At 53.2% G+C, this 15288-nt stretch overlaps 1 protein-coding gene across 1 annotated transcript in view; it reads right to left on the reverse strand.

Annotated features, from left to right (window-relative positions):
* Window positions 1-230: 230 nt before the first annotated feature.
* TOM1 (target of myb1 membrane trafficking protein) overlaps window positions 231-15288 on the reverse strand; it is a 38019-nt gene continuing 22961 nt past the window's right edge. Inside the window, exons 3-12 of the mRNA XM_032140133.2 lie at window positions 15175-15253; window positions 14035-14184; window positions 13572-13706; window positions 13288-13434; window positions 9551-9667; window positions 6451-6584; window positions 3950-3983; window positions 3468-3561; window positions 2512-2632; window positions 231-543 (exon numbers count right to left, since the gene is read on the reverse strand). Of these exons, the coding sequence (XP_031996024.2) occupies window positions 231-543; window positions 2512-2632; window positions 3468-3561; window positions 3950-3983; window positions 6451-6584; window positions 9551-9667; window positions 13288-13434; window positions 13572-13706; window positions 14035-14184; window positions 15175-15253 (1324 nt within the window). The remainder of the gene's footprint in view (window positions 544-2511; window positions 2633-3467; window positions 3562-3949; window positions 3984-6450; window positions 6585-9550; window positions 9668-13287; window positions 13435-13571; window positions 13707-14034; window positions 14185-15174; window positions 15254-15288) is intronic.

Genomic DNA, 15288 nt, shown 5'->3' on the forward strand with positions numbered 1-15288 from the left:
CAAAAAAAAAAAAAAAAAAAAGAACTATCTGCCCTTCCTAAGTGCTCCTCACCACCCCTGCCTTTCTCTCCTGCCCACACGTGGCCCTGAAGCCCGGCTGTCCCTGAAGGCCACGCCTGTGGCGGTGGAGGGCCAAGCACTTCCCTGGAGAAAGCCCGCACCTCCTGTACTGGGTGGTGGCCCCTGGGCCGGGGCCTGCTGCCCCCTGCCCAGCGCAGGAGGGCGGAGGGTCACTCCTTAGGTGGTCCTGGTGGGGCTGGTGGGCAGGTGCTGGACCTGGGCCACTGGGGTGACACTTGTCTAAGTGCTTGTTGCAGAGAAGGCCTCTGTGTACAGCAGCACTGACGAAGATGCGGACAAAGGGCGGGAAGGACACCCCTGTCTTTGTGAGGGCCTAGCCAAGGCGTCTCTGCTGCGGCTCGCCCGGAAGCCCTACTACTCCTTGGCACTGAGTGGACGGGCCTGGCTGCAGGAAAGGCTGTGACGGTGCCAGCTGTGGTCAAGGCTGGAGCAGAAGCAGCGGCTGATAAGGAGCTGGTTTCCCTGCGAGCCAAGGCAGAGCTGGTTGCAGGCTGGTGTGAAGTGGGGAGCCAGGCAGGTACAGGGAGGAGCGGGCTGGACACCCAGCAGGCAGAAAAGGCCGGTCAGGTGACCAGAGCTGGAAGATCCACCAGAAGCATTTAAGGGGGCCAGCCAGGCAGGGGAACAAAGGGAAGAGGAAATGGATGCTCAGGTCCACGCCTGACCCTGCTGGATGTTTTCTGCCGGGGTGGAAACCAAGCCCTGGGGAGGGCCTGCAGGAGAACCAATGGCCTGAGAAGGTGCATGATGTCATTTCAGCTGTGCCCAGCTGAAGGCAGTTTCAAAGATGAAAATCTGATAAGAAAAAAAATCCTTCCCGTGCTCCCTCCTGCTCATGTTAGAATAAAATCAACTGCCTCTGTGTAGCCCAGTGGGCCCCACCACCCTCTCAGCATCCTGCCCCCTTCCCTGTGTGAAAGGCGTCTTTCCCAGCTGCTGTGCAGGAGCCAGGGCACCTCTCTCCCGCCCTGCTTCTGAGCCTTTGCACATGCTGTTCCTAGTGCCTGAAATGGCCTTCCTATCACCCAGCACCTGGTCCAGCTCTGAGTGCCCTCCACAGAGTTGCAGGTCCCCTCCTCTGTGTCCACAGAGCCTGGTGCCCCCTCCAGGACAGCACTTAGCCCTTCACAGCGGTGGTCCCGGTGCATGTCACTCTCCTGCGAGACTGCAGGCCCTAGAGGACAAGCTCCTCGTGTGCTTTTCCCTGTCCCCCAGGGCCTGCTCCCCAGAGGAATGATGGCGCAACAGCAAACCTCAGCCAGGCTGGTGACCAGGGCAGGCACCAGGGCTCTCCAGTATGGCCAGCAGTGTTGCCTGCTGGGGCCTCTGTGGACGGGCCCGCCTGGCTGCAAGTCCCATCACACTCATTAGCTTGCCCCTGCACGGTAGCCTCGGCAGCACTCCTAACAACAGCTGCTGGTCCCAGGGTACCTGGGCTTAAAAGTACAGACTCTGCCCAGACTAAAGAAAGATATAGCTAACAGCCAGGGCAGCCCTAAGGACCTAGCAGGCTACAGCCTGGACCTGGATTTGTGGGTGTGGAGAGGTTATCCCTGGGCTCTCTGGAGGCCCATTGACAAAGTTCCAAAAGACACCAGAATGACCTCTAAGGAGCTGAGTGGGGTCAGTGGGAGGATTCCATAATTAGAACTTTCCTTAGCTATAAGAATCCTGGCTGACCACAGCTCAGCCCTGGGGGTCATAGTGGGCAAAAGGCTGAAGAAAACATCAAGCAGACTGTTCCTCTTACAAGCCTGTATGGGGCCAGCTCTCCCGCAGGTCCCGGCAAGGGGTCGGACCCTGGTGGACACACTCAGGCCACGTGCCTATGCTGCTGAAAGCACCCCCCGAAAATGCACGGTGCACAGGGAAGGGCAGAGCCCCAGCTCTGGGGCAAGGCTGACAGAACCTGCTTAATCTTCTCTGGAAATTAACGGTGGCTATGGAACAACAGAAAAAGACTTGACTTGAAAGTCCCTGAGGATTTATCAGGAAACCTCCCTGCTCCTAGAGGGCTCACTAAGCCGTACACAGTGCAGGGAGGAGGGGGTGGGTGGAGACACCGTGTTTTGGAACCAGACAGCCCTAGGCTCCTAACCTAGTGCTGCCAAATATTAGCTCCTTGACCTGGGGCAAATGAGCCTGCCCCTCTCTGTGCCTCAGTTTCCCCCTCTGATCAGACTGTGTAAGATTCTGGCATACAGTGGGTCATTAGTACCCCCTCCCCCACCCAGCACGGCCTGTGGGGAACGCAGTCTGTCAACTGACCACAGGGCTCCCAGGCCATGCTGAACTGACTTAGGGGACACTAAGGGGGTGCAGCGGGGGCTGTGTGCCCTTCCTCATGGTGTGCTACCATCAAACCGGGTTCAAGAACCCCGAGAGAGCCACCCAAACTGCAGGGGACCAGGGCAGGGCCAGGCCACTCACTCTTTCCGTTGGTCAGCCAGTGAGCTGCCCCGTGTCAGCGCAAACATGTCAAACTCATCTTCCAGTCGACCAGAGGCCTCCAGAGACTGCAGACCAGCTCTCACACTGCTGGAGCCCAGGTCTGCAGGGACAGAAAGGCCACGTGAAGGACCCATCCACATGCTGTGCTTGTGTGTGAGCTGCTGCTGAGCCGCCTGCTGCCAGGTCCAGGGCCCGGTGCTGGGGAAGCGGCACGTGTGGGTGGGGGAATGTGCGAGGCAGGCCACCTGCTGCTGGCTGTGGGGCCTTGGGCAAGTGGCTTCCTCTTTCCAGCTTTAGTTGACTCACCCCTCCTGGGGCTGCCGTGAGCGTTAGAGAACAGGCAAAATGCTATCCATTGATTCTGCTAGGGGAAGTGGCTGGGCAGGAGGACAGTAATCAGATGGGTAGTCGATTTTTTCAAAAAGTATAGCATTAGTGATGCAAAATGGGGTGCTAATGATTGCCTAGAGCTTGGCATGAAGCAGACAGTAAATTACATTAAAACCTATCACAGTGATAACAGTGATAATGGCCAACTACTCAGCCAGAGTGCAACCTGGGCCTGGCATGGTCTAAGTGCTTCTCATACACGAGCTCCCTACTCCTGTTACAGAGGAGGAAAGAGAGGCTCAGGAGGTTTAAGGAACTTGCCCAAGCTCACGCAGGTGACTGAAGCCATGGAGAATTCAGTGTAGAGGGCCAATCCTAGGATGGTGGCATTTCTGAGATCCAAGGCGGCTCAGGACTTGTGGGGCTGCCAGGGGCAGTTACCCGAGTGCCCCACCTTGCAGCAAGATTCAGCCTGGGACCCCAGCAAGGTGGGGTCCAGACTGACATTCTGCTGTGGGTATATAACAAGGGCATCCCCCAAAACTGCAGGGGTGCCCAGAGTACCATCATGTACCCTCAGCTGGAGCCCTCCAAACCACACTTACTCATTCCTGCCAGCTGGGATGAGAGGTTGCCGGTGGCTGCTGGGTCAGGGCCCATGTCGATCAGGTCAGCTGCCGGCTCGGCCTCACTTGGGGCCTGGTGGGAAGGGAGATGCCCTAATCATCCCCTCTGTCTGCACCTTCGTTCCTTTCTGCCCCAAGCACTGGGGCCGCAGGCTTTGCTCAAGGATCTGTCACCAGGGCCCCAGGAGCTAGGACTGGGCATCAGGGAATTTCCTTCCTCCCCTCTGGCTCCAGCTCAACTGGACTCCCTGGGAGGTTGGGGAGACCCTTGGGCATCAAGTGGTGGCATAGCCTTATTTATCTTAAAGGGACAGGGGCATAAAAAGTTAGAAGGGGATTTCTCTATGGGCCTGGATAAGACAGCACCACCCTGTCCAGTTTACTGGGGGAGGGAGGTGAGAATGGCACTCCTTCTTCCCATGAACAGGGCCTGATCTAGTCACAGAAAAGAAGGCTTTTACCTTGGTGGTCTGGCCTGTTCGGAACCGTTCAAACCTACAAGATAGAAAAGACACGAGTTATGGAGGCAGACTGAGACAGGCACCCGCACACGGCCAGGCAGAGCTTTTCAAACTGTGGGTCTCAACATCAACACGGTGGGTTATGATCAGGGTGATGACACGTCAGGTGTGCCCTGGACAGATCCAGTTCATGCCTGCTGTCCCTGGATAACTAACACTGCTCCTCTTTCCCTTGCAAAAGTGTCCCAATTTGGATGATCAATTATAAGGCAACCTTAGTCATGAGTAGCATGAAACAAACAAACAGGAATAGGTTAGAACAGCAAAGAAAATAGGAATGCATGGCATGCAGTAAAGGTAAGGGCTGTCTTATGAAACTTGTTTCAATTACATATTTGTGTGTGTGGGGGTTAGTGGCTCTCTTCAGTGCTGTAAGAAAGATACATGTATCTCTAACCTTGCTTTATGGAGCTACTTAGGGGCCGGTGAGATAGATCGAGAAGACTTTAGTCTGGGGTCTGTTCGAGTTGTGGCCTTGTCACTTATCACATGACCTTGGGTAAATTATGTTCCTTCTGAACTTTAGTCTCCTTGTCTAGTTTCTGTAGGCACCTGCCTCGCAGAAGTGGTGAAGCCCAAATTAGGACATGGGTATAAGTGACTGTGAACTTGAAAGCACTGTCAGATATTAAGCCTAATGACTGTGGGTATCCAAGGGTACCAGCTGCTACCAGACGGGGCCCCTCAGTCACCTCAGCCCATATCGCAAAATGGCAGGGAAGAGGCCTTTCATTCCACTGGGCCAATGAGCAGGAGAAGCTAGGCAGATGTGACCTGCAGGGTACCCCCTACTCTCCACTGATTTAGAATCAATCAGTGAGTGTCTTTTGATGGAGAAAGACACAAAAAATGAACAAGGGGCTGGAGGAGGCTGGAATAACTCATGTCAGTCTTCAGACACCCTGGACTGCTAAGCGCTTTACAGACACTGTTTCATGGACTCTCAGTTACGCCACGAGCCTCATTTTACAGATATAGAGGAGGTGTGATGGGCACACAATTTCTGCAGACCCAGCAATCCTTCTCCTTCTCTTTCCTTTTTTTTTTTTTTTAAGACAGAGTCTTGCTCTGTCGCCTAGGCTGGAGTGCAGTGGTGCGATCTCGGCTCACTGCAACCTCTGCCTCCTGGGTTCAGGCAATTCTCCTGCCTCAGCCTCCCAAGTAGCTGGGATTACAGGCACCCGCCACCACCTCTGGCTAATTTTTTTGTATTTTTAGTAGAGACGGAGTTTCACCATGTTGGCCTGGCTGGTTGCAAACTCCTGACCTCAAGTGCTCCTCCCGCCTCGGCCTCCCAAGGCTAGGATTATAGGTGTGAGCCACCGCGCCCAGCCCTTCTCCTGCTTTTGTAATAGCACCTAAGTGTTCTTTAGAGGAACTGCTCCTCCCCCATTTCACATCATCCCGGTGGGGGTGGGGCTGCCATCAAAGGGCCCTCTCCCCTACCCCAGCTGGTAGGCACAATGAAGCTAAGCCAATCCAAGTCTCTCTTGGGGATGTGACTTTTGAACAGAATGATACAAGGTGGGCAGGTGGGTGTGGTGGCTCATGCCTGTAATACCAATGCTTTGGGAGGCCAAGGAGGGAGGACTGCTTGAGGCCAAGAGTTTGAGACCAGCCTGGGCAACACAGTGAGACCCTTGTCTCTGCAAAAAAGAAAAAAAAATTAGCTGGGTGTGGTGGTGCATGCCTGTAGTCCCAGCTACCTGGGAGGCTGAGGTGGGAGGATTGCTTGAGCCAGGAGGTTGAGGCTGCAGTGAGCTGTGATCATGCCACTGTACTCCAGCCTGGGTGACAGAGCAAGATCTTGCCTCAAAAAAAAAAAAAAGGTGGGCAGGTGTTTGTGGACAAGTGTTTGAGCTGATGCATTTATTGATGGCAGCACCCTGGGGAGATGGTCCAGGAGTTTCTGCTCCTGAGACATCTGAGCTGCCCTGGGATCCACCTTTCTTGCTCTGTTGGGAGACATCAGTTTCACTTTTCTCTGGATTCTGAAAGCTACCCATTTAATAAAGGTTATTATCCTAACAAATTCTTTTTCTGCCTAAGTTAGCCAGAAATGTTTTGTGTAGCTTGCAGCAGTGAAATCACTTGTCTAAGGCCCCAGAACCAGGAAGTGGTGGAGTGAGCAAGGACACACCAGGCCAGTCTGGCTGCAGGGCCATGCTCTCAGCTGTGACCTGTGACCATCTCCCAGGGCTGGACTTGGGCACAGGCAGCAGGGCTAACCCTGGAAAGGAGATGCAGGGCGGCTGGAAGGAGGGGCCCTCATAAACGTCCTGGAAGAAGACAGCTGAGGGCACACGCCCTTAGGAGCCTGCCTTGTGTTTGAGAGGAGGACGAGAGAAGGCTCAGATGGTATGAGACCAGGAGAACAGGGAAGAAGGGAAGGGAGAGGGTTGGGGCAGTGGGCCAGAGGCCAGGGGAGGTGCTGGGGCTACCGTTCATGGCGCAGGAACACGTTGTTGAGATTGTCATTGACGATGAGCAGCTCCTCAGTCAGCTGCTCGTTGGCGATCTGAGGGATGAGCTCCAGGACCCGCTGCTGCATGGCTCGGCATGTGCGGTTGAGCTCCTGCCGGGAAAGGAAGTGAGGCAACCACAGTCATGTGACTCAGAGTGAGGCCATCTCTTTTTTTTTTTTTAAGACGGAGCTCTGTTGCCCAGGCTGGAGTGCAGTGGTGCGATCTCGGCTCACTGCAAGCTCCACTTCCCGGGTTCACGCCATTCTCCTGCCTCAGCCTCCCAAGTAGCTGGGACTACAGGCGTCTGCCACCACACCCAGCTAATTTTTTTTTTTGTAGTTTTAGTAGAGACGGGGTTTCACCATATTAGCCAGGGTGGTCTCGATCTCCTGACCTCGTGATCCGCCTGCCTCGGCTTCCCAAAGTGCTGGGATTACAGGCATGAGCCACCGCGCCCGGCCAAGTGGAGCCATCTCTAATGCACGGGCCTCCAGCCCCTGCGCAAGCCTTGGAGGAGGGTGAGGTGCCCAAACTGGACTTCAAGGTTCCACGGAACAGCTTTTTGGGTTCTACAAACATGAACTTGAACTTCACTTCCAAGTGTTAGATGCTAAAATTTAATCCACAGGAAACCATCAACATGTCCAACTGTGCTGCCGGTTTAACTTGGCTTCGTGCAGATTCCAGAATAAAGGTTGTGCCACCATCTTTGCTTAGTCAAAAAAACTGAGTCTGCAAAGGGGGCTGGCTGAACAAACTGCAACTTCTGTGGGTATGCTGTGATTTTTGCAACCAAAGCATACAGAATGAACTAGATGACTGCAACCATTAGCCACAAACCTCGATTTTGAGTTTTTGCCTCACTTTTCTCACTGGCTGATTTTTTGTCTTTTTAAACAAACTTTTAGCTTCGGAATAATTTTATATTTACAGAAGAGATGCAAAGATAGTACCACAAGTTCCCATATATCCTTGACCCTGGCTTCCCCTTAGTCTGGCATTTGTCAAAACTGGTAAACTACTATTAAACATTAAAACTGGTAAAATACTATTAACGAAACCGCGGACTTTATTCAGGTTTCATTAGTTTTTCCTCTAATGTCCTTTGTTCTAGGATCCTACACTGCATTTGGTTATCACGTCACTGACTTTTAACCAGTAAGCGTCATATTTAAACTTACGAAAAACAAAAAAATTGGCCAGGCCCAGTGGCTCGTGCCTATAATCCCAGCACTTTGGGAGGCCGAGGCGGGTGGATCACCTGAGGTCAGGAGTTCAAGACCAGCCTGACCAACAAGGTGAAACCCTGTGTCTACTAATAGTACAAAAATTAGCTGGGTGTGGTAGTGTATGCCTATAATCCCAGCTGCTTGGGAGGCTGAGGCAGGAGAATAGCTTGAACCCAAGAGGCAGAGGCTGCAGTGAGCCGAGATCGCACCACTGCACTCCAGCCTAGGTGACAGAGCAAGACTCCATCTCAAAAAAAAAACAAAAAAAACAAAAAAAACACCCAAAACCATAGCCATACGGGTTTTCATTTTTAAGATTGGTCAATTGTTTCTTCAGGTATTTGCCACCAGGTGAAGGTGCCTGGGTCATGGCAGGTGCCTGGGTCCTGAGGTCCAGGGATCTGCCTGGCATTGCCGACTGTGGCCTCGCGCCAGCATGCCTTTCTCCTGGAGGCAACGCTGAGGCTCGGCATTGCCCAGTGTTTATTTTGGCTGTCAGGTGGACCCTGTCCCCTGCCCCCTCCAAGGTCAGGCCTCCGGGATTTCCTCATCGCCCTTAGCACGGGGACAGGGCGGGTGCCTTTCAACATCCTGTGGGCTCCCCTCCTGCTGTCGTGACCAAGCGCACGGCAGCTTTGCTTCTGCTTCCCTGCTGGCCCCTCTCAAGAGCAGAAGAGCAGCACTTGGAGCCAGGCCCCCAGGTTCAAATCGCAGCTCTGCTACTTACCAGCCATATAACCCTGGACGTGTTATCTGATCTCCCTATGCCTGTTTCCTGACCTGGAAAATGGGAGTGGTGAGGATTACATGAGTGATGTGAACCAAGTGTCCACATATAGCCCGGGGCACGGGAAGTGCCCAATGCATGGGAGCTGTCCCTGCGTCCACCTTGCTTAGGCTTCTGAGTCCCCAAACTGCTCACATCTCACAGCCTTGGCTTGGGGCTTACGAAGCTGCCTGCGCAGTCTTCTCTCTTCTGGAGCCCTTACTGGGTTTCAAGTTTGTGTATTCATTCGACTCTGAGGCTGCTCCTTTTCTCCCCACCCTGCACCACCAAATGAGGACCCCTGCAGAGTCGGCTCGGTCAGGCACATAGACACGTGGTGAGGAAGACACAGCGCTGCCCTCAAGGAGTCTGAGGCCTGGTGGACGAGCAGTAGGAATTTGAACAGTTACACGAAGCGCTCTGTCCCCTCATGGATTCTGCTGACTCCTGGGCCTTGGGGATTCCTAGCTCTCTTGGTGCCTCTATGACCGGCCTCCATGGGGAGGTGCTTTTCGCCAAATTTAGTGTCCTTTCTGCTCCAGTGACCCCCAGTCTGGGCTGGGGACGTGGGAATACCACGTGACACATGGGAGCAGGAACCACTAACTCTACCTGCCTTAGCTCCCCAAGACCAGTGGCTGGTGCATCTCAAGGCTGGCACCACCCTCTCACACCTGCCTGCTGAGTCTCGGATGCTGAATGGTGGAAATCTCACCTTCCAGCTTTTTCTCAGGACCCTTACTGGGTACTCTACTCTGTACTAGGCACAAGCCTGGGTGTTTTTCACGCAATGCCTTATTTAACGCTCACCTCAAACTTGTGCCATGAAGGCTATTGTTAGAGCAATCTTACAGATGAGGAAACTGAGGCCGGGGGGCTACTTTGTTCAAACCAGAAAGTGGTAGAGCTGCGATCTGATTCCAATCTGATGGCATCCAAAGTCCCTGGTGGTAACATGTCCCCAACTGTGACCAAGGAGTATGGAGTAAGCCATGAAGACTGTCATGAGGATTGGGAAAGAATGCATGTGGGCAGCTGGCAGGAGTCATCTGAGCCCCAGGGGGTGGTGCCATCTGCTCACCTGCAGCAGCTCCAGGTCTGCGGGCTCGGCCTGGGTGGGCACCAGCTCTGTCAGCATCTCCGACATCACCCTCACGTTCCCACTCACCATCTCCAGCTCACTGCGTAGCTTCCCAATCTGAAACACACGGTTGGTCGTGGTGAGAGAAGCCAGGGGTCTGGAGCCCATGTCACTCACAGGGACAGAACCCAGTACCACCAACCCTGGGTGCAGCACCGGGGAGCCGACCTCCCAGCAGCCTCTCTCCCGGCTCCCAAAGCAACAGCTCTGTACTAGAGGCCTGCCCCACCCCTTCCACAGACCCCTCACAGAGGCGCTACCAACCGTTACCATCTCCACACTGGAATGAGCCACCAAATGTGGCTGGAAGACTCCAGCATCTCCTGGGTCTAACATGGCAGCTAACAAGGCCCTGGAGGGTGGCTCCCCACAAGGGGAGGAGGGAGGCTGCAGGCCCTCTCTCTCTCTCCCACTAGAGGACTGGGATTCTGCTCTCTCTCTCTCCTTCTAGAGGACTGGGATTCTGCCCTCTCTCTCTCCCACTAGAGGACTGGGATTCTGCCCCCTCTCTCTCCTCCTCGGAAGACTGGGATTCTGCCCTCTCCTCCTAGAGGACTGGGATTCTGCCCTCTCTCTCTCCCACTAGAGGACTGGGATTCTGCCCCCTCTCTCTCCTCCTAGAGGACTGGGCTTCTGCTCTCTGTCTATATCTCTTAGGAGGACTGGGCTTCTCCCTCTTTCTCCTCCTAGACTGGGATTTTGTCTTGTTTCTGATCTATTTTGGTGTCCCAGGCTCATCTAAGGATAGTCCTTGCCCTGTCCTCCACCTTGAATATGAAACTCAGATTTAGCACTTGTTCCAAGGGACGTGAGCAGGTTTTCAGTGGTCAAAGGGTTCCAAGGAGTTGGGCTTGGGGAAACATTTTCAATAAAGCTGCAGTCTCCTCAAAGAGGTTGGCTTGTGAAAGGCCACTGGTATAAGGATCTTATGCTGTGGGACCTTGTAGGGTGTTTAATACCCTCATGCACACTGGGAATGCCTGGGGAAAGATCAGTATGAAAGCGTCCAAGATTTATTTGACTGAAGAACCTTTTTATGTTTTTTTTTTTGAGACAGAGTCTTGCTCTGTCACCCAGGCTGGAGTGCAGTGGCGCGATCTCGGCTCACTGCAAGCTCCACCTCCCGGGTTCATGCCATTCTCCTGCCTCAGCCTCTCCGAGTAGCTGGGACTACAGGCGCCCGCCACCACGCCCGGCTAATTTTTTGTATTTTTAGTAGAGACAGGGTTTCACCGTGGTCTCGATCTCCTGACCTCGTGATCCGCCCGCCTCGGCCTCCCAAAGTGCTGGGATTACAAGCGTGAGCCACCGCGCCCGGCCCCTTTTTACGTTTTGAGAAATGCTGGTACATTCTAAATCATGTGGCTGAGTTATAGTTGATTTCAGAGTGTCACTATATACATTCATGACTGTGACAGCAGCTACCATTTATAGACTACCTAATAAGTGCCAAGCGTTGAACATACATTGCTAACTTAATTTTTTTACCATAGGTAGACATCAATATCCCTGCTTTTATAGATGAAGAAATGGAGTGTAGAGACTAGTAGTATATCCACTATGGTTCACTGACACCTTCCAAAACCTGCAAAATGTTTGATCTCTTTGGCTTACTTAATGAACACTCTTGGTATGAGTGAGTGGAAAAACTACTGATCACAAACCCCAACTACCCAAATCAGATGGGACTTAATTACAAAGGAGTCTGGGAGTAACATCACTGCACACCTGATGTCTTACCGTGTCCCAAGAGACAAAAGGGGACTCTTGAATTAAACAAAGATTAGTTTTGTTTAGCAAGCACCTTCTTGCATCTGAAGTAATTAGCGTCTTAATCCACACAGATGCCAGACTTCAGGCAACTGGTTAAAATCGTAACTGAGTTAGACAATCACAAGGTGGTTTTACAATTTTTTTACACACTTTTAACCCATTCAGAAAAAAAAAGTGCAGCTCGCTGTCAGCACTCATTTAATTTTACATAAACATGCTCTTTGAGGCTGAAGTAAACCTGACTGATTTTCATCATGAAAATAAAATGTAAAAGCTGTTCTTGGAGTTATTTCTAAATGGAACTTGTCTCCAATCCTAACATAACAGAAATGTATATGATGTTACATTAGGATTAGAGACAAGGGTATTCTTGGGGCAAATGGGCAGTGCGTTAATAATTTTGTCCAGTTAGCAAAATCTTCTAGTAATATCTGTAACTCTGGGGGGTGATTTCATAACTTGCTATGAGAAAACAAATCATGGAAGTTTCTCTTCAAATAGGTTAGGGTGAGAATGAGTTCAAATGATACATAAAGTGGGCAGTGGGGACGCTTATTGGGAAAGTTAAGCTTCACTTTTCTTTCCATCACACATCCGTGTCTAACTCACCAGCACACTCAGCAGCTCCACCTTTACGCTCCGCAGATGTGATGGGTCTGATGTGTGTACAACACCTCTAACGTGGGTGCCCCCACAGTGTGCAGGCCTCTGCCCCCACCCCAGCAGCCAAAAGTCTAGAATGACAAGCCCCCAGCTCTAAGAGCTGGTCATGGCTGTAGAAGTCACTCAGCAGATACAGCAGCCGTGGCACTCCACAAGCAGCTCATGGCCCAGTGGGCAAGCCGCCCCACCTCCAGCCACAGGAGGAAGGAAGTGACATGCCCAGGGTGCCACCTGCTCTGAGGTGGGTAATCCTTCAAAGCTAGTCAGAGGGCTGGGAAAACCTGTCCCCTAGAATCTCATACTAAGCCTCAAACCTTCTTGGCAGGGTGCGGTGGCTCACGCCTGTAATCCCAGCACTTTAGGGGGCCAAGACGAGTAGATCACTTGAGCTCAGGAGTTTGAGACTAGCCTGGCCAACATGATGAAATTCCATCTCTACTAAAAATACAAAAAATTAGCTGGGCGTGGTGGCTCATGCCTGTAGTCCCAGCTACTCAGGAGGCTGAGGCAGGAGAATTGCTTGAACCTGGGAGGCAGAGGTTGCAGTGAGCCTATATCGTGCCACTGTACTCCAGCCTGGGTGACAGAGCAAGACTGTTTCAAAACAAACAAAAAAGCTTCAGACCTTCTTGAGACTTCATGGGAAGCAGCATGGTACAATGTACATATGTTTTTTATTTTTTGCACAGACGTTTGGAAACTTTTCAGGCAGAACTTCTGTTCAAATGGAGCCTTTTTTTTTTTTTTGAAACAGGTCTCTCTATGTTGCCCAGCCTGGTCTCAAACTCCTGGGCTCAATTCATCCTCCTGCCTGAACCTTTGAGAAGCTGGGATCACAGACGTACGTGACCATGCCCAGCTCAAATGAAAGCTGTGTGTAAGAAACCACACAGGTGGAGCTGGCCTGAAGCGGCCGCCTACAGGACACCTCTCCATGGTGCTGTCGGAGGGCCCTGCAGAAAACACAGGTTGGAAAACGGCCAAGATACAGGGCAGTGCCTGCCAGGAGTCAGACAGATGTGAGCTTGAATCCCAACTGTCTCTGATGACTGTGTGCTCTGGGCAAGTGAATGGACCTCTCTGAGCCTCATCGCTCAAACAGGAAGAATCACACATAACCTGTGGGATGCTGTGAGGAAGAAGTGGAGGCTCCGTGGATGGTAAATTCTGACAGGGGGCCCTCCCTGACGTGTGTGGCCCACCTGCCTGGACCTGAGAGTTCTGACCCCAGGCGCGTTTACCTGCTCCGGGGTTGGTGCTATGGGCGTGTCACCGGAGAGTATGGGTGGGGCGGGCAGAGGGGCAGTGTGCTGGCCAGAGTCCTCTTGCTGGCTGGAGTCAGTGCCCACAGAATCCTGTCCTGATTGTGTCTCTGAGTTGAACACGGTCTAGTGGGAGGAAAACAGGATCAGTGAGGGCTCTTGGGAACATTAAGAGCCCAGGAAGTCAGGGGCCAGCCTGGTGATGTCTCTGGGGATGAGTCCTGCCTCCCTTCCCTTGGTTCCCGGTACAGCAATTCTCTCACCCTCTGGGGTGTGTGGATGGGCGACAGCATGTCCAGGTCAGTCATGGGGAACTCCAGGCCTTTCCTCCGCAGGTCCTCATAGATGGTGACCACACCTGTCAGATCGGGTGAGCTGCGGAACGCGTCAGCCCAGGACTGAGAGGAGACAAGGGGACACAGCCGGTAACCACAGCTCACCTGTGAGCCTGCCACCTGGCACCCAGACAGAGAACAGACATTCTTTCCCTGCCTTTTTTTTTTTTTTTTTTTTTAACTACATCTGCCCTGCCCACTCCACAGCAAAGCATGCAGTTGGCAAGCCTCCCTCCCCACCCACAGAACTTCCCACCAGCAGACAACCGAGACGCCCCGAAATCAGAAGTGGAGCCTGGGACAAACATGATGGCCTCGACTCTCCACTGGGCAGGAAGCTCCTGCGCTGACAGCTCTTCCTGGCCCTGCCCTGCCCTGTCCTGGCACTCACCTGGATGAGGTTGAGCACCTTGTCGTGCACGATGGTGGGTGGGTTGTTCTTGGGCAGGATGGTCCTCACCAGCACACTCTCCACGAAGTCCTGGCTGGCCACCAGCACGTGGAAGCGGTGCCCGCAGTTCTTGACACAGGTTTCTAAGACCTGGAGGGCCGAGAGGTGCCGTCGAGCACCTTGGTCAGAGGAGAGGCGGTGCTCAGGACTCCCACCCTTGTGGCTCCTCCCGTGACCCAGAGGGGAGGCCCAGGAGAGGAGATGGGACTTCCTGGAATGAGACCCTTGAATGTGGAGGACTGGGACAATGCCAGGACTGGGGGACTTGTTTACTGGAGGGCACGGCCTAGGGTGGGCAGAGGTGTGGTGTGTGGGCCGGACTTCCCTCCCTGATTGGCGTCAGTGCACGTAGAATCCCGACGCTGTCTCTGAGCTGAACACGGTCTAGAGAGAACGGGCTCTCCAAGAGGAAATCAAGGAGCATCTGAGATGTCAATCGACTGGTGAGCCTGTGGCCCAGGGAAAAGGCACTGAACTTCCCTCCCCACTTTCCACTTCCCACTGCAGGAATTGCCTTTGCTTTTCACTTAAGCCAATTCACCTGGATATAAATGCTGCTTGTGGAGGAGGGTGGGACAACGTTTATATCTTCCCCAGCCAATCCCAGGCTGACAGCTAGGAGGCCCACGCGTGTCTGACCGTCCTGAGATCTGGGCTGGTTCAGTGGTGTGGGCAAGACTGTTCTCAGCCACTGGTATTTATTTTACATTCATTTGCCAGAGCACCAAAGTGCCGGGCAGCACCCAACTCAGTCGGCCAGCCTCCCTGCCCCCACGGAGGCCTGGGTTTACTGAGCTTCAATGTCACCCGCAGGTCCTTTGGCCCAGGCTCTCCCTGCCAGTGGTTCTGGAGTGATGTAAGCGTCTGTTCCCATGCTGGGGGATTGGGGAGAACCTTTCCAAATGGCCTCTTGCCATTCTGCATCCGCCTGCAGTGTAGACAGGACAGTGCGTTGCCTACAGACCTTTCCAGCTCTCAAATGAGGAGCTCAGAGGAGGCTGGGAGTCCTGCTGGGTCTGAGGGGAGGTGACTTTCAGTGGACCGTAGTCCTGCCACAGGACGGACGGATGGGGCACTCACTGTGAGAGCCAGCATCACCTCGTGGAAGTTCTTATTCCCCACGATTCTCTTCTTTACTGCTCGGAGGGCATCTTTGGGACTAAGAAGGAGGACAAGAAAAAGGGTGGGCTTAGG

The sequence above is a fragment of the Hylobates moloch genome, unplaced genomic scaffold (assembly GCF_009828535.3).
Source record: "Hylobates moloch isolate HMO894 unplaced genomic scaffold, HMol_V3 SCAFFOLD_19, whole genome shotgun sequence".
NCBI classification, from domain to species: domain Eukaryota; kingdom Metazoa; phylum Chordata; class Mammalia; order Primates; family Hylobatidae; genus Hylobates; species Hylobates moloch.